This window comes from Chanodichthys erythropterus, chromosome 10, assembly GCF_024489055.1.
Source record: "Chanodichthys erythropterus isolate Z2021 chromosome 10, ASM2448905v1, whole genome shotgun sequence".
Classification (NCBI taxonomy): Eukaryota; Metazoa; Chordata; class Actinopteri; order Cypriniformes; family Xenocyprididae; genus Chanodichthys; species Chanodichthys erythropterus.
The window spans coordinates 25,350,317-25,369,304 of NC_090230.1; the positions used below are offsets into that span (position 1 = coordinate 25,350,317).

At 36.5% G+C, this 18,988-nt stretch overlaps 2 protein-coding genes across 7 annotated transcripts; one reads left to right on the plus strand and one right to left on the minus strand.

Moving 5' to 3' along the window:
* Positions 1-585: 585 nt before the first annotated feature.
* On the minus strand, positions 586-10,079 carry LOC137028057 (uncharacterized). Of its 3 annotated transcripts, XM_067396773.1 has the most exons (7): positions 8,027-8,121; positions 7,783-7,877; positions 6,521-6,922; positions 4,650-4,727; positions 3,265-3,369; positions 2,803-2,831; positions 586-2,587 (listed from the first exon to the last, which is right to left on the minus strand). In XM_067396773.1, the coding sequence occupies exons 2-7, from the start codon at positions 7,826-7,828 to the stop codon at positions 2,555-2,557; spliced, it is 693 nt and encodes a 230-aa protein (XP_067252874.1). In that variant the 5' UTR covers positions 7,829-7,877; positions 8,027-8,121; the 3' UTR covers positions 586-2,554. The 3 variants fall into 3 exon arrangements, with proteins under 3 accessions (XP_067252874.1, XP_067252875.1, XP_067252873.1); XM_067396774.1 differs by lacking the exons at positions 7,783-7,877; positions 8,027-8,121 and adding an exon at positions 9,886-10,079; XM_067396772.1 differs by having other exon boundaries at positions 7,783-8,139.
* Positions 10,080-10,288: 209 nt separating this feature from the next.
* Positions 10,289-18,576, plus strand: LOC137028052 (CD48 antigen-like). Of its 4 annotated transcripts, none has more exons than XM_067396764.1 (5): positions 10,289-10,388; positions 13,248-13,862; positions 15,096-15,212; positions 15,673-15,740; positions 16,349-18,576. In XM_067396764.1, exons 1-5 carry the CDS (start codon positions 10,340-10,342, stop codon positions 16,400-16,402), a joined length of 903 nt encoding a protein of 300 aa, XP_067252865.1. In that variant the 5' UTR covers positions 10,289-10,339; the 3' UTR covers positions 16,403-18,576. The 4 variants fall into 4 exon arrangements, with proteins under 4 accessions (XP_067252865.1, XP_067252866.1, XP_067252864.1 ...); XM_067396765.1 differs by lacking the exon at positions 10,289-10,388 and adding an exon at positions 10,399-11,657; XM_067396763.1 differs by lacking the exon at positions 10,289-10,388 and adding an exon at positions 12,837-12,899.
* Positions 18,577-18,988: the final 412 nt, after the last annotated feature.

Consider the following 18,988-nt stretch of genomic DNA (forward strand, 5'->3'; position numbering starts at 1 on the left):
CAACTAATTCTGATTTCTGGTCAACAGATACAACAAAAGGAGAGCAGGAGGCTTTGACTAAAAATAATCTAATATTATATTTTAGCAGCTCCCAATTAGAACCAAAATTATCTTCGGCTTGAGCTTTGTTAAGAAAAAAAGTAATCCTAGATATGACAGATCGAAAACAATTTCCCAATCCTCTAATAAAGCAGAGTTAAGTTTCCAGTATGAAGTATACATTTTTGAGTAGAAGAAGGGCTATCGAAAGATAGAATGATAGATTTATGGTCAGACAAAGGAGAAGGCAATATTTCAACTCTATTGACAAAATTGGATAAAGAGTCCGATATTAACCAAAAATCAATTCTTGATCTAAGTTAACCAGAATTGTTAGATCAAGTAAACTGTAAAGCATGAGGATGTTTTTCTCTCCAAATGTCAATTAAGCCAAATCGAGAGATCAAGCCCCAAAGGCCTGATGAGCTATCAGACAGTCTAGATGATGATCTATCCAAATTATGATTTAAAGTTTGATTAAAGTCTCCACCCAAAAGAATAAACACATTAGGATATTTACATTTAAAATACTCTAAATGTGTTTCTATTGAATTAAATAATTTGAGGTTATTTTTTTGTGGAATTAAATCCATAAATGTTACCCAGGACAAAGAAAATGTTACGGCTGGTGGTGTAGAGATGAGGCTGATAACAGATTTCCACAAACATATAAGACTTTAATATAAACAAAGGCAGAGTACACCAAACTAGCATCTGACAACAACGAGAACGGACAAGGAGTGAATGGGAACACAGGGTATAAATACAGATGACTAACAAAGGGAGCTAAACAAGGTGATGGGATGATTAACAAGACACAGGTGGATCAAATGAACTAATCAACAGAACGGGGAAACTAGGTCACAGGGGAAGACAAACATGGGGCTCTGTAACAGAAAAGATCATTTAAACTAATCAATAAAAAAAAGAAAATGGCCTTCAGGGTCAGGTATTGTTTCTATTATCTTACCCCTAAAATTGTGCTTCAAAGTTAAAACACCTGCTGATAAATTTGAACCAAATGAAGAAAATAACTCATCACCCCACTGTGATTTCCAAAACTTAACATCACTAAAATTTGCATGCGACTCTTTGCATTGTATTTGACAATTTGTATTGCATAAAACAAAAATGCGATTTCGCATATAAAAAAATAGCTTAACATTTAACATCATTACACAACCCTCTTGCGTTAGCTGAGCAAATAGAAAAATTTTCTAAACATTGGACAATGACACCAGAACTGTATCAAAAAGTGAATCAACCCATAAGATCCTATAATAATAATAAAAAAAACCTCTTGTAAACAAAACAAGATTGGGACCTTCCAAGAAAAAAAAACTAATTACAAAATATAAATAATCACTAATAATAATAATAATAACAACAACAGATAATACAAATAAAATGAAAAAAAAAAACAAAAAAACAATAATTATAAAAATCAAAAAAGTATATATAAAATAATAATAAATAAAAAAATAAAAAAAACGACCAATGTACCTCAAAGTACAATGTACATTCTAATCTCCGACTTTTAAATTAGTATTTTGTAGGTAAAAAACTGTCATATTCTTAGGTCAAAAAATGCAAAACGCGATAAAAAAAAAAGCAGACCAAAACGGCAAACCAACTCAAGTTCAAATTCCCTCGGTGACCTCAATGTCCTGTAGAACACGTTCTTTACCATCAATGTACGCCTTTGGACCAACAAAGTAAGGGCGGCGACCTTGTTGCCGAGCTTTCTCAACCAAAGTTTGTTGCGCTGCTCTCGATCTTCGGGGGACAAATCTTCTGCGAACCGCGTCACAAAAGTGACACATTGTGAATTGTAGAATAATCCCTCGAGGTTTTTGACCGGAGGACTGCACTTTCTCGCTCCTTACTTTCCCCAAACGGTGTACCACATCGATCCTGAGCTTTGCCAGCAGAGGTTGGGATGACAGCCTCACAAATGTCCAATACTTTCTCTCTGATGTTTTCTCCTGGTTGTTCAGGCAAACCGTAAAGGCACAGATTCCACCTCCTCTGGTATCTGGAGAGATCCTGTACTTTGTTTTCCAGCTCAACGATTCTTTTATCCGCAGTTGTGACCCATTCAACTCGCTCCACTTTTCCTTTCACATCCTTTATTTCTTCTGTCAGAAATTCAACTAATATTTTCACTTCCTCGATGCCTTTATCAAGGATTTCAGCTCTTTCATTAATGTCGGACTTGAGAGACGTTATAATTACCGTGGCTAAAGGAGACTGCAGGTCATCTTCGCCATCAGCATCATCATTCCTGCCTCTTTTGTGCATTGGTTCCTTCAACAGAGTTTCAGGTAGTGGAACGAGTGCACCTGAGTTTGATTCAAAGTCCACCGTAACACAAGCACCGAGACTTAAAGATGAATCCATCGATTTAGATTTGCGTTTTTTATCTTAGATTTGCGTTCTCCTGAACGTTCAGTCACGGCACTGACAAGAAAGATTAAAATAACGATGGACAAAGAGCTGTGTTAACGGTCTCTCATTATACCAAGATGCTGTTAAGATCTTCTTTCTCCTGTAAGAAAAGAATAAAAAAGTAAAAAGAGAGAAATTAACAATGTTGTTTGCAATTACAGAAACTCAGACTTTAGAGGTCAAAATCAGACTCGATCTGTCACCCATCACTGAATTAGATTCTGTTAAAAAGTTTTATTTGTCATTTGGATGATTTTGTAGTGCAGGTAAAATCAAACACTGATCTTACGGTCTGATGTACAGTCAGTATCTTACCTGTGCTTTGTTCTCGTTTTTCTCCTTATCTGCATTGAAAAATAATCACATATGCACACAATTAAACACTTAGAGCTAATGTACATCCATAGGCTAGTGTACTAACTAGTTGCCATATCAACAATGTATAGAAAAAAATAGTGCTGAAATGTATTGATGAAACAAGACCAATAATTTATACTAGACATGTGAAATTAATATAGATATTATCTGAATTACCTGACTGACTGAGAATGCATCTATCATTAAACACATTTCTTACCACCATACTTATTTAAACTTCATATGAAATACATGAAAAAAACACAAAACACAAAAACACCATTTGGACTTCAACATAGAACACTGTTATTGATGACCTAGGAATGTCACAACTGACCAATCAGAATCAAGTATTCAGATATCTGTTTGCATAAACACATTTCCTTCCCTCTCATTACAGTATCTGTAGGGGATACTTGCCATTTTTCGATCTCCTGCGGTGATAGTAAATCACACCAACAGCTGCTGAAAACACCAGCAGAACAACAGCAACACATATTCCTGCTACAGCAGCTGAAGTCTGACCTAAATCAGGAATGATGGAGACAGTCATTAGTGTGAGTGAATCTGACAGTGTGTTTACACCATTTTAAATGAATATATTCTCTCCATAGATACTTTTATATGTCCAAATTGGAGATGTGAAAGCCTCATTTCTCTGTTATAACACAGGGACTATTCCATACTGGAACAATTCATGAAATATGAGTATATTACCAAATTATTTTTCCAAAGGAGAATAAGAAATGAACATCCCCAGTTTTATAAGCACACTGTATGGAAGATCCTGTATGAGGTTGGCCTCCAGAAATTAGAGATAGCTTTTCACTGCCTGTGACCTTATTTACATTCAATCATTTAACAGATGCTTTTATCCAAAGCAACTTACAAATGAGGAGAACAATAGAAGCAATCAAGACGGCAACAGTAAGTACTATTATAGTCTAGCATTAGAGTACAACTGTTGTATTTTGTCTCTGTCATCGTGACCTTTTAATTAGTTTGCAAAGCCGGCATGTTTCTGTTTACCTTTCCAGTACCGTATAACAATGGTTTGTTGAACGAAACCTATGGAGGGAGGATGTAATGTGCTTCCCAAGGATACAGCGTTTTACTTTATTTATCTTTTTTCTATTATAAACAGCAGGTGTTTAGGATAAAGGCAAACGTTATCTATAGATTTATAAATGTAATATTGTGTGTTCAAATTAACTACAGTCATTAGTCATGTAGTCATTTAGGTAAACCATTGTGTAAAGTAAAGTTGTAAGTTGTATGCAGTGCATTTATAAATTCAGTAGCATGGGCAGAAGCATGTTAAATGCGTAGAACTAACTTGTGACGTGAATCCGCCTTTTGGGGGACTTGTGGCCTAATGGTTAGAGTGTCGGACTTGTAACCTGAAGGTCGTGGGTTCATAAAATGTAGGTGGGGGAGAGGAAAAAACAGCGCTTGTGGTTTCCAGTCTCAGTACTGGCAGAAAATGTAGGTGGGGGAGTGAATAAACAGTGCTCTTTTCCACTCTCATTACCCACAACTGATGTGCCTTTAAGCAAGACACCTAACCCCCAATCACTCCCCGGATGCCGCAGCAAGAATAGCTGCCCACTGCTCACAGTCTGTGTTTGTTCAATACTCACTGCTGTATGTGTGTGTGTGCGTGTGCACTTGGATGGGTGAAATGCGGAACACAAATTCTGAGTATGGGACACTATACTAAGCTACATGTCACATTACTTCCACTTTCACTTTCAAATTGAAAGAAATGTTATATAATCAAGAAAAAAGGAAGGAAGAAAACATACTCAAGTCAAACTTCTGCTTCTCCATATGGGGTTCTTCATTGACTTCTTCATTGACTTCAACTTCAACAGACTGAGAAGCTGGAAAACACAAACCAATAAAGAATAAATAAATACACAGAACCACAAGAATTGATTGAGTTTGTATAGCTGCATGAAAAACTTTTAAAAACAGGGAACATTCTGCAATGCCACTGTTTAGTTGCATACAGTTCAACAGAACTTGTGATCATCTTTTCTTCCATTTTGTGATGTATAACAAGAAATAAAAGACCAGATAATAAAAGGTACACTATGTAAACTTTTTGTTCAAAATGAACACAATTAAAATAAGTCAATTCCTCATCAGTCCTTCTTCCAAAACATGTTTTTGACTTGCACTGATTTACATGGTCACTGTAATAGTTTATATTTTAGGTCTGACAGGATGGTCTTCAAGGTGAACACTCTAAAAATGCTGGGTTATTTGAACTCAAATTATCAAACCCACATGTCTGGTGTGGGTTTAGTCAAAGTCCCCTTAAGACAAGTCATTTCACTCGATGGCCATCTTTGAAACGCCTCATGGACATTCAAGTGCAGCTTCTGTCTCTTTGAATGGGGAAACATCAAATTCTCCAAAGCTGTTTGCCAAGCTTTCGATTCAATATCATATTTGAAATCACCAATGAAATCTCATAACACTTGTCTCATACATTGTGTTTCTAAACGCTCGAATCATGAAAAAAAAAAAAAAAAAAAAAAACTGTGTTTTTCAGGCTGGATCAAGCTAATGCGCACACGCAGTCCTAAATGTGCATCTCGTGCCTGACTGTTTCTATAGGAACCGGAGCTTCTAACGGCTGCTGCAGTGATGCGATGATTATATCAATCAGCGATTGGCTCTTATTTAGAAGGCGGGACTTACTTATTCCACCATATTGCACATTGTACTCCCATTCAAAACAATACGAGTGACAGTCTTTGGTTTAGTATAGGTTAGCTGTCACATCAAGCGAGAAAGGTTGACATGGAGCAGCTAAATCTCCAACCTCTGGTCTGGAGAATCACCCATTTGAAACACACGTCGAACAGAGGAGAGTCTGCAGGCAAAAAGACAACCTGACAAAGCTCGTAATAAAACAAGAATCAACATTAGCTTTTCAGAGATAAGAATTGAGGGATCTGAAATGCTGTAAAGGTTATGCAGAGTTGCTGTTTTTATTAACCCTTAAAGACTGAGACAGCTACCTGTGGCTAAAAATAACTATTGTTCTTGGTTGATAGTTTCAACCAATCTAAGACGTAAGACGTAAATAAGTCAAATAAGTTTTTCACAGTGACCTTGACAATGTTTATTTACTTCCTAAAGTTTTTTGGGACACTTCTACATTGTCAATAAATAAAAAAAACACCAATTCTTCACTGAAAATCACTTATAATAATAATAAAATAAATGGCTATAACTTGCTTAGGGATTGTTAAATGTAGACTAAATTACAGCTGGAAATCTAGAACATCCAAATGTAACTTTCTAATGGAAAAACAAAATCCAAACTTAAAGAGGTTCTGTTTGAGTTCACAGTAAATAAACGGTGAACGGACTTATGAATATGATAATTAGCCCCGCCTCCACTGCACAAGCTCAGACAGATCCACTCGGTCAACTTACTGAGGTAAACGCTGCACAATGGTTTCACTGGGGGACTTTAATTCTGGTAAATTCGTCCATTCTCACTTCTCCTGAAACTGACTGAGCAGAGCCAGGTCACACCATATCTACACCAGACACAACCTTTATCACTAAAAACTGTCTACTCTGAACTACGTCAGAAATATATGGGGGAATCCATTTACTGTCGGGAATTTAAGGTAAATAACATTGAGTGACTTACCCATGACGATCAAATTGAATGTTTTGATGGTGTCATCATTGGTGCTGCTGATTTTTTGGGTGATTTTTGTGCTGTCACACTTTCGGTTTCTGTTTAAGCTTTGCCTTTTGCCTGAACTTTCACTTCTGATGAGCTCTGCTTCATAACGTCCAGAGTGTTTAGGTCTGATGTTTGTGATGGTCAGAGATCCAGTCTCATAGTCCACCTCCAGTCTGTCTCTGAATCTCCTGCCTTCACCATCATATAAGCAGCTTGTATTGGTATGTCCATTGATTAGAGCCATGCGAGTGTTTTCAAAGTACCACAGGATCTTGTCATGTTGTCTTTTGGTAATATCAGTGTTTAGAGTGACTGAATCTCCCTCCATCACCGACACTGTCACCACATCATCACCAAACACACCTGAAGACACAAAGAAACAGTTACTAACAATATAAAACCTGAGATCAGCCACATTGTTGAGACCAGCGAATGAGGAAAACAATATAAAATAATAAACTGCCCTATCTAAATACAAGAGGTTAGGATTGGAGATGACTTATAGATGACTATATCCAGTCTCTACTAATGATCTCATGAGTTGAATCATAGATGAGGAAAACATATACAAATTGCAGGGCTGGGGGTCTTCCAGGACTGGGGAAAAAATCCCATTAGCTCTGAATAAAATTAAGAGAACAGAAAGTCCCCACACACTTGTGTGGGTTAGCAAGGACATTTTGAGAAATGGTATGGTATTTGGGGTAAAAAGCGCCCCTGATTTTGGGGCAAAAGGCACAATAATTAACATGATAATACATAGTTTGCTGACTTTTCCATTTGTTGATATGACATGTTTAGATTCAGGAAATATCATATATCAAATTGGGTATCCATCTATAATACCCATATTTATAATGAAACAATCATATTTAAAAATATTATATTAATCATATAGCCTAATAAAATATCATTTATTGTTATTACTACAAATCTATAATAAATATTATGGGATCTACTTCAGTCCTTTCAGAATCTTTATTTTTTAAAGTAATTTTGTTTCTGTATTTTTTAAATATATTTTTATATTAACATAGGCCTATATTTATTGAACAAAAATTAATTATTTTATTTAGTAAATAGTACAAACTTTGCTAAAGTGATTCTTTTGACGAGTATAAACCTAGACATTAGCTAAAATAATATGTTTTTAATAAAGTATTTGCATGAATATGTGTGCGTATCAAAAAAATATAATTATATATAAATCAAAAAGGTCTTACCATTGACGTGCAAAAGGAACAGAGTGAGCACAAGACAGCTTCCCATTGTATACTGATTCCCCCGTTGATTTATTTTAGTAATTCAGTCTCTCTTCCTATCTGACACAAAAATGCCTTCAATGCCTTGTTATTATTTAGTATAATACAAACACGTATTTATTTAAATGAAATAGTGTGTAATCGTATGTCTTAGAACATCGCATAGCTTAGCCTACTGATAATGAAAATGAAAGCGCATACTTACAATGTGTTATAGACCTTATGCAGCCCCGCCCCTCTTTAGCGCTGCGCTCGTTGTCTTTTGACTTCCGGTTTGTATTTCCACAGCGATCTTACCGTGCGTTCACACCGCCGGCGGCGAGAGCGTCAACATTGGCCTTGGCCGCCCTGCCAACAACGCTGTGCTGTTCGTTCAAACCGCCGCCGACGGGAGGGTCAAAGCAGAGCCAAAGTAATTGACAAGTCGCGTCAACCAATCGGAAGCCTCTCAAGCGAGGACCTCTACATTCTAATTGGTTGCCGCCGAACCGCGTCATAGCTCATTACCATAAAGTTAACCTGATTTCAACTCTCCTCGCCGCTCTCACAGTCCAAGACGCGCCGCGCCGCTCTCGCCGGAGCTCGCCGCCGGCTCTCATTGAAAATGAATGACTAGCGTCACTTTGACGCTCTCGCCGCCGGCGGTGTGAACACACAGTTACGTATTTATTAACTGCTCGTTTTAAAATCTTCCCGGTCTACTGAGATTTGTTAAGACATATGCTTTAAACATAACAATGCTCATGATAACTTTCATTAACTCTACAACATGTTAATCTACGTCACCAGCTAATTATTCTTCAACAGAGATGCCATAGAAATATATAGGGCTACCACAAAAACGTAAGTTCAAAGACAAATAGTTGGCGGCGCGCTTGTCTGGTCACACTCAGCACATCAGCAAGACCACGTGGTTGTAAGGAAAAAGGCTATTTTTTTTTCGAAATAGGCGATACTTTTGTTCCTTAAGGGATTTTCCATCAGCTGATGTAGCTTAAACCCCCACTTTAAGGGCGGTGTGAAGTAAATTAGCGTCTAATATATCTCAACATGTTTGTTATGAAGTAATTTTCTTATTGAATTATCGCATCTGAGTTTAACAGACGCAAAGAGCCGTAGGCTATACAGTGAAAATGAGTATATGCACATATCCGACAGATACTATTAACCTAATGTTTTAGTCTAAGTAGAACATGGGGAAGAATATTTTCCTCTGTGGTGTTTAATAAAAGAAACCAAAGGAATATTTTTCTCACAGATATAGCTTCAACTGAGTTCCATTCAGCTATCTTTACCGTTGGTGTAGCCTATACAAGACACAGCGTCTTTCAATAAAAGGCTTGGTAATGTCGCATTTAAACAGACCTGCATTCTAAGGAGTTTAAAGATCTGTCCTAACATGAATATAGCGGGTGCGCAGTCTGACTCACTCCACACAAAGCTCATTTTCCATTGAAATGAAGTGAAGCACTGATTCAGGGGGAAAGCATCAAATAAGACATTTCTTTTTGTGTGCTTTCGTGGACAATACAGTGTAGATTGACAGGCAAGCTTTTGGGTAGAGAAAGAGGAACAGAAAGAAAAGGACCCTTAAGTCGTGATTTGAATCCAGGTTACTATATGTCAGTGCTTACCACTATCAGAGATTTACTTTCACTATCATTTCAACATTTGGAAAGGAAAAAGAAACAGAAAACCCCAGTAAATTCAATGCAAACAAAATCCTCAAAAAAAAAAAAAAAACATCAAACTTTCCCACAACCTGTGAAGCAAAATAAAATGACCCCCAATCAAAATAAATAACCAAAACCACAATCCACAAACAAACAAAACAAAATACAGTAAACCCTCTCAGCAGATCAACCCTTGTTGGTTATAAGGGAATTTAAAACAGACAATTAAAGATAACAACAGCTTCACACAATTCTCAAGAACAACAAAATACCAAATTAAAGAAAATTCAATTAAATCAATGAAATAGAAAAAAAAAAAAAAACACACATTGATCTTAAAACACACACATGCATGTTCACTCACAAATACTCATCCCAAACACATACTCACACAAACACCCTCAATATGAACGATCCACCGATACTGCCTGGATCACACCTGAAATGCGTTGATGTGGTTGAACACCCTCAGGCCCACACCCAGAGTTAGAGGAGATTAAACCTTCCACAGGTTAAGGTCGTTTACTATTGGCTCAGGGCTTGACCCACATCAAATAGTTCTTGTGACACAATCAACACACAGCCTGTGTACCATGCCGGAGGAAAATGGAAGTAAAGGGACACTTCCGCCCACCCTTCCATCCACTCACACAGAACGGAAAACCCACCAAAGGGGATCACCCCATTTCGCACGTATTGTGGATATTGCGTAATATTGTGGTCACAGAGCTCTTTCAGGGAAGAGGGGTCAGATCCTGTTGGGGGAGAATTCACACACACTTCATTATCTCACTTCTGTCAGTCTGTTTTCAGACATCTCCGGCATTATAAAGTACTTGGTGAAAATGGTTCATGCTGTCGTTTTGTTCTGCTTGTGTTTGTGCAAACTAGCTGGTAAGTAATTCATGTGTTTTGTATTGCGTATTGCATGCTTTAGTTTTTATACAGAGTAATAACATTGAGATAAATTTGCTTTCAGATATAGGCCTATTGGATTTAATTTTTAAGTAGGCCTATATTAGGGTACAACAGGGCTAAAGGCGCCTTTTTACTCTAAACCACTAGATGGCACAAAAACTTGCCGCAGCACTTTCCTAAAAATCCGCTTTTTAAAATGCACGTGCAAATTTGTCTGATCCTTGGTGCGATCGCGGGCAGCAACGCAAATTTGAATCTGAGGTAGTTTTTTTTTACATGGTTTTCGACATGATTAGATTCAGATAGCAAATATCAGATATCAAACTGGGTATCCATCTTAGAGATAATACCCATATTTAATGAAACAATCATAATCATATCATAATAAAATTTAACGAGTTCGTTTGCCCATATAATCTTTAGGATATTAGGTTAGCTAATTTGGCTTGCTGTCCACTGAGGAGGGGCTCGATGAAGCATCTTCAACTCGAGCTCTGATACACCCCCCAGTGAATAAATATAGGATGTGATTACATAGGGCAAGGTACCTGAAATGAAGGTGGAGTTTGGGGAGGTGGAGGGATGCTGAAACAGCTGAGACTGAAGAGAGGTAAGCAGCTGCTTATATACTCTGGCTGTTGATTGGAAGATTAGATGGGCTCGCTCCTCCCTAAATTACGTTTAGGAACTTCACATAATTTATTGTTACTACAGTAAATCTATATTAAATATTATGGGATCTCCTTCAATGCTTTCAAAATTTCACTTTTTAAAGTAATTTTGTTTCCGTATTTTTAAAATATATTTTTATATTAACATAGGCCTATTTTAAAGGGGTGGTTCATTGCGATTTCACGTTTTTAACTTTAGTTAGTGTGTAATGTTGCTGCTTGAGCATAAACAGTATCTGCACAGTTAAAACACTTAAAGTTCAATGCAAACGGAGATTTGTCTTTTAAAGTTATGGCAGTTTAATGCCTACAAAAATGACCGATTTGGACTACAACGAGCTTCTTCCCGGGTTGGTGACATCATAAACCCTGCAAAACACGCCCCCGGGAACACGCAACAAAGTGGGAGAGGCCAACCCATTAGAATCTGTGATATTTTCTACACTGGATGCAGCGCTGAAGACAGCTTCCAGAATCTACACGAGTTCAATGCTGGATTTACACAAAGGCTTTTACTGAAAGATAAAGCAATTCCCACTTTAAAAGCAGAAGCTGCTGTTTATCGCCCCAAACTGTAAGTACGTTTTATTGTTTGCACATGTCTTTTAAACGTATACATACGTTAGTTCTGTTGCTATTTTTGGGACATAAATTAACAAGGACCAACTCATTTTTGCTAGCCAGTTAGTTGAATTCTACAAACACCAACAAACGTCCATGTTCATAGACAAACAGATGTTCATGCTATAAATTAAACGCTACCTTTACAAAAATGCGACTACTCAGTCATGTATTTGGCTACAGTAAAGCTTTAATCAGGATAAAACTGTATATTGAAAGCTAACAAACAGCAGTGACAGCATCTAAACACTGACACAAATACTAAATGAAATAGCATTCATAAACGTCCTTTAAAAGCCGTGATTGCGATTGACCCTCTTCATCTGGGTCTGATTCGGGCTCTATTTGATACATGATGCCATTATTTACATTTCCACTGAAGCACACGTAATAACGAATGGAATCGCGATACACTGGGCCAGCTAACCAATCAGAGCACATTGCGTATTTCTGAGAGAGTGGCTTCATAGAAACAAGAAGTCAAACGAGCCGTTCATATGACAGTGGAAACAGAGGTGTAGAATAAAGGTAAAATATATGAAAAATACAGCGTTTTCAAAAAAACATGTAAGACGTTAAACTGTGCCCCAAAAACACAATCAAGCCTAGAAAAAAAAAACACTGAACCACCCCTTTAATGACAGTATATTTATTGAACAAAAATAATTATTTTATTTATAAAAATAAACAGAAAATAGTATGATTCTTTCCAAGTATTAACCTAGATATTATTAGAACATGTTATTTTAGCTAAAGTATTTGTATCAATACTGTGTGGTGTAAAAGCTCCCCCTCATCACCTCATACATTTATAAGATTTTTAAATGAAATTAACCACTTTTATGATTTATTTTCACACAAAGTCCACTGCTTTATCAATGTCCAATACAAACATATATATATATTTCCTGAAGTCATACACTTTGAGAGTAGTTTCTTAAGGTTTCCTTCAACTTTTCCCATTTTTACCTTTTATGTTCGCGAGCATGTATTGTGGATATTGTATAATATTGTGGTCACAGAGCTCTTTCAGTGAAGAGGAGTCAGATCCTGTTGGGGGAGGATTCAAAGAAACTTGATTATGCCTCACTTCTGTCGTCTCAAAGCAGTCTGTTTTTTTCCGGCATTATAAAGTACTCGGTGAAAATGGTTCATGTAGTCATTTTGTTCTGCTTGTGTTTGTACAAACTAGCTGGTAAGTAAATAAATGTGTTTTGTATTGCTGATTTAGTTTTTATACAGAGTGAGACACATTTGCTTTCAGATATTCTGGAATTTTTATTATATTACTTCAAATTCTGGTGTGGATTCAGAACTGTCATCACAGATAACTTGAGAGACAATTTCAGATTCCTTCAGCTTTTCACATTTTTACTTTTTATGTTCATTTATTTGTCTTTTTTATTCAGCTTCTTTCCTGCGCTGCTGTTTTGTGTTCTTCATTTCAATTTTACATACTGTAATTACATATACAAACATCCTACTAAAGTAAACCAACATAATGTTATTTGGGACCTTAAATCTGATAGACTCTGTTTTTCAGATGTATTTGGTGAAGATGCAGTGAAGTCAGTGTCAGTGAAGGAGGGAGATTCAGTCACTCTAAACACAAATCTTACTGAAATAATGGATGATGATGTGATTCAGTGGATATATGGAACTAATAACACTTTAATAGCTGAAATCAGTGTACTGGAGGACAGCATGACTGTATATGATGATGTTCTTGATGGGAGATTCAGAGACAGACTGAAACTGGACAATCAAACTGGATCTCTGACCATCACAAACACCACATTGAAACATGATGGATATTATAAACTAAAGATCAACAGTGCGAGAAAGAGATTCAGTCTTACTGTCTACAGTGTTCTGCCTGTTCCTGTCATCAGCAGTAACTCTTCACAATGTTCTTCATCATCATCTTCATCATGTTCATTGGTGTGTTCAGCTGTGAATGTGAGTCATGTGACTCTCTCCTGGTACAAAGGAAACAGTTTATTGTCCAGCATCAGTGTGTCTGATCTCAGCATCAGTCTCTCTCTACCTCTGGAGGTGGAATATCAGGATAAAAACACCTACAGCTGTGTGCTGAACAATCCCATCAGCAACCAGACTCAACATCTGGACATCACTCACCTCTGTCACACATGTGCAGGTACGGCAGTGCTGATATTAGTTGATGAAAATGTGGTGAATTATTAAGTGCAAATTCATGGTGTTGAACAATTCTTGACCAGAACTAAATATATAGTGTAGTAGATGAGAAGACAGGCAAAGATATGGATCTAAATGCAAGGACTGAATAAAATGTATAAAACTGAGAGACAGAACAAAAACAAGGACATGGGGAACAGAAACAAAACAGTGAAAATGCAACACAAACTCCTGCCAAACATGCATAAAAACAACTTTTACAAATCCATTGCAATTTTTTATTGAAAGTATAACCTATCAACTGTAATTATCTAATCATCTAATACCATTAAATATTAAGTGTTTCTATAATATGTATTCTTTTTATCAATTTTCAGGGCTTGTTTTGTTTATATGGATGGGTCAGTTAAACAGAGACTATTAACTACTATTATTTATTTAAATTATACAAATACCTCATTAAGACGTCTACAAATGTGTAAAACTCATCAGAAATCAGGTAATAGACAGACAATTGTTCAATGATTCGCCATTGGGGGGCGATCTCAGTGACTCCGCATGATTCCTGGGTTCACAGAGATCGCCCCCAGCGGTGAACCAGCGAAGTTTCGAAACGTTTCGAAGTAGTTAAGCCTCGTTTACTGAAATCACGTGACTTTGGCAGTTTAAAACACGTTCCGAAACCACTGATTCCAAACAATATATTCGACGTTTTCGAAGCTTCATGAAGCAGTGTGTACTACCACCAAACTGCAAAGAAAAAGCTGCGGTTTTGAAAATACCAGTGTTCATGTGGACAGGGCCAGAGCCTTAAAGGGACAGTTCACCCAACAATGAAAAACGTGTCATCATTTACTCACCCTTATGTTGTTCCTACGGAGCCCCGCACATGGCATGCAAGAAATAAAATTAAATTGTGCGCACAATTTACTATTTTGTTCCCTCGATTTATAAATCATGCGCATATTTTATAAATCGAGGGAATGAATTAGTAAATCGTGCGCACGATTTAGCCTACTATTTTTTTTCCTGCATGTCATGTCCGGGACTCCGTATGCTCCAAACCTCTGAGTTTAGAAGAACATTGGTACAGTTGGTAGCAATTGACTAGTATTTTTTTCCTACTATGGAAGTCATTTGCTACTGTCAACCGTCTGGTTACCAGCATTCTTCAAAATATATTATTTTTACATCAATAGATGAGACTAATGATCATCTCTCTGTATTTTCACAGGCTCTGTATCTCTGATAGTGCTGATCTCTGCTTCTGCTGCTGCTGGATTTCTGTTGGCTGTCACTGCAGTTGGGATATTTTACATGTGCCGAAAATGTAGGACAATTGATCAAAAAGGTGAGTGCTTGGCAATTATCTTTGTCAGCACACTTTACTCATTTCATTCAAGCAAACAGATTCTGCATTTCTCAAACTGCATCAAAACAAAGACATAAATGCTAACTTATATTAATTTAATGGTAAAATACCTCAATTATACAATCGTTTAATTTTTTAAAAGAAACCCTAAACTTACCCATCATTGGGGTTTAAACAGATCTTATGAAAGAGTGAGATGGTAGAATTGCTACCAGATGGGATGTTCTCGTTTTTTAAGTTTCGTCATAAGCTGTATGACACATTCGTCACACATTGGCAGTAAAAAATATAATTACTACATGAAAATTGTTACATATAGCCTCTTCAATGCTTTAATTTTGTCAGCCCTAATAATAACATATGCCTATATGTGAAAAACTAGATCTAGTTAAGATTGAATTGTTGTTGTCTAACACATCTATTATTATTGTTGAAACAGTTCACGCTCCTGAAAAAGAGATCACTTATGCTGAGCCGATGTTCAGCACAAGAAACGCACATATAATGGTAAGACAATTTATTTTTAAGTTGTTGTTCATCTCTGTATCAGTTTAGCATCAAATGTATGTATGCTTATGCAGCATGTCGATACATAGAAACACAATAGCACATTATCAGATATAAAAGCCATGAGATCAACGTCCAATGCATGAAACTCTGACTCATATCCCATAATATATTAGCAGAATAACGGGTCAACAGGTGCATTTACAGGATATTAGTTCATATCAGCATGAGCGGCTGATGCAATGTTTTCTTCTTCCGCTGATAATATTACTGTGAAAAAATTGTATCTCTAGAGGCACAACATCTGTTCCAGCTGTACCTTATTTTCCACTAAAAGGTTGGCAGTATGCACCTTTTAGGGGTAGAAAAGGTACAAATAAGTGCTGCCCCAGTCACAAAAGCCTGCACCTCTAAATTCTTGCACATTTTTACTGTCCTGTGCTGAATTTCACAAAAGCATTATTATAGAGGCCATTTACATTAGGCCAGTGCCAAATCTGATCACTGTTACAAGAAAAAAACATGATCACTGAATCTCAAATCTATCATTGGTAACATTTTATTCTAAATATATATATTTTATGATTATTTATGTATGTTTTCTACAGATTGTTAACGAGGAAGATCAAGTAGAGTATGCCCAAATCACCATGAGAGGATAAAATATCTCCAGATCTGAACCTCCTGTTACAACCTTCCTCCAGGTTCTTTACAACTTGTGGATGAGATTTGGGATTGTTATTATCCTGTGAAAATGATCCTGACAGGTCTAAAATATGAACACTTATTTTGTACTGCTAAAGGAAGCATGTATATGTTAAATTATAGAGGACCCAAAATTGAGCCTTGAGGAACGCCAGAAGAAATTACAAAATGCTTTAATTATTTTAACAAGAAATAGTAGAGATTGGTCAGTAGTTACTGATCACAGAAGAATCAAGATTACTTTACTTTAACAATTGCAGTGACATTAATCTGCAGGTAGAATCAGAACTGGGGAACTCTACTGTATATATTGTGCACCAAGTTTTAAACTAAATCACAAACACAGAACTGGTCTAATACACGCACACTAATCACATGGGTACAGGGAAGTAAAAGTGGCTGAATATTAGTAGGGAAATTTCTAATTTCTGATTCAAAGCGAAGTGTACGATAGCTTACACCGAACCTCTGTCTAGTGAAGGGGAAGATACTTGTGTTTGCCTGTTGAACGAGAGTCTTGAGAAGTCTCTGAATCCATTCAATGGCTGAAGTTGCAAGCTCTTGTGATGTTATTCTTGTATTCTTGACTCTGTTGTGGTTGAGAGAGTCCTCTCTCCTGAGCACATGGTTGGTTGTTCATTGGGACTTCCTGGCTTCAGTGGGACTGAGGACTGCAAACCAGAGATGAAGATGCAGAGACTGCCAGGAGTGAAGAGAGAGAAATGTGTGATGGTTGGCATTTCAGTGATGGTGAATTCAGGGTTGAGTGAAGTCAAACTCCAATGTTGTTAGTATGACTCTTTATGATTGAGAGAGTCATTGCTCACATGGCTCTATGTTGAGGCCCTGGCAGACACAGGCACACCAGCAACAACCAGAAGATGCAGCAGAAGAGAGGGAGGAACTTGTGTGGATGCTTTATAAAGTCTGGGAAAGTCACACCTCTCAAGTTTGGCTTGACCAATGAGAAAGGCTGAATTTTCTAAGCGGGAGAATTCTCCGTTGGAGTAATGATTAGAATGGCTCTGATTAATATAACAAACACACACTGCCAAATTTTTTATAGTTCTAAGAATTTAGACATGCTTCTTTTGTCACATTCTGTTTTTCACCTACTATATAGTGTGGAAGTATGTGATTTTTGACGTAGCCAAAATGCTCACAAAGTGTATACTCTTCTCATGTAGCCAAATTGTAATGTAATATTGTGTCATATTTATTAAAAATACAACTGATTAAAGAAATACAGACCCAGTTTATTGGTATGTAAATAGTACAGGCATATGTTGAACTTTATTCTTTACTTCAAGCTTCTGTATAATGCATTATGAAAGTATTTTAATGGGGTAATTATGCCTTGTTATGCATCTCATAATGCATTGTATGATCGCATGAATTATTGTAACTAAATTTACAATATGCATTATCTTTAGAAAATGTAATGCATTAAAACACACTCACACACATGACCGCGTCTCTACAGGAAGCAGTTCTTGCTTCCTGTACTTTATTTTACTCTCTGTCTTTATTTCTCTGTTTCAAATCAGCAAACCTCCACAGCAGAATCTAGCCAAGGTTGAACACTCCTAATAAAACACTGAAGTAAACATATGATTTAGTAGAGGTCAGCGCTTGATATGTAGAAAATGGTCAGATTTTGTCACTGACAGCTCAGTTTGTGAGTCACATTGAGCTGCTGATGTGGTCGGAATCATTTACAGCTGAGAAAAAAAAACTGAGGTGTGACCTGTTGGGAGGAAAAACAGCTTGTTTATATGTGCTATATTTGTTGTGGTTGTTGTCTGTTTGTTAGTGCATCTCTGAGGTGTGAATAATGTGGGGGTTTCATTCCTCCTCATATGACGCTCACAGTCTACATAAAAACCGCTTCACTGCTGAACTGTGAACACATTAATAAAGTACAAAATGTGTTAAAGAAAAAGCGTGTGCTTTCTCTTAGACTGTGAATGTCAAACTGTGAAAATATCATGTGTCAATATTATATGCTTATGCATCTCTCCATGACCACATACAGATCAGCAGTTCAGTGTTATGAGAAGTCAGTTATTTATAAGAAGAGCCTCTTGAGATCACACCTTCTTTAAATAAAGCTCTTTTTTCTCTCAGTGTCTGGGAGTCATTTAAAAAATAAATAAAATGTATTATTTACTGTTGCACACAGTCATGCTGATGTTAAATTATTACTATTACTTATTTATTTGTTTGTTTTGGTATTAACTAATTAAAAAGTAGTTACTTTTTTATAAATGTAATGCATCCTTGATGAATAAAAGTATTAATTTCTCTCTTTTTTTAAATCTTACCACAAATGTTTGAATGGTCACATGGTTTCCATAAAAATGTGTGCTCTCAATTGATTAAAAAAAAAAAAGAACTTGATTAATAACAATTATTTTCTGTGATTAATTGCAATTAAAAACACTTACGTTTTTAATATATTTTATAATGTAATAATTTCACAGTTAATCTCCAAAGTAAAACAACATAAAGAAACAACATGACGACAGTATATTGTAAATGTT

What these genes read in the sequence shown, in the direction of transcription:
- LOC137028057 (XM_067396772.1), bottom strand. Translation starts at nt 7,828, where the DNA reads ATGGGAAGCTGTCTTGTGCTCACTCTGTTCCTTTTGCACGTCAATG. An exon ending in GAAGCAGAAGTTTGACTTGA is followed by an intron (nt 3,370 to 4,649) that starts GTATGTTTTCTT and finishes TTCCTGATTTAG; the next exon opens with GTCAGACTTCAGCTGCTGTA. An exon ending in CCGCAGGAGATCGAAAAATG is followed by an intron (nt 2,832 to 3,264) that starts GCAAGTATCCCC and finishes TTTTCAATGCAG; the next exon opens with ATAAGGAGAAAAACGAGAAC.
- LOC137028052 (XM_067396762.1), top strand. Translation starts at nt 13,085, where the DNA reads ATGTTCATTTATTTGTCTTTTTTATTCAGCTTCTTTCCTGCGCTGCTG. An exon ending in TCATTTCAATTTTACATACT is followed by an intron (nt 13,164 to 13,247) that starts GTAATTACATAT and finishes TCTGTTTTTCAG; the next exon opens with ATGTATTTGGTGAAGATGCA. An exon ending in CCTCTGTCACACATGTGCAG is followed by an intron (nt 13,863 to 15,095) that starts GTACGGCAGTGC and finishes GTATTTTCACAG; the next exon opens with GCTCTGTATCTCTGATAGTG.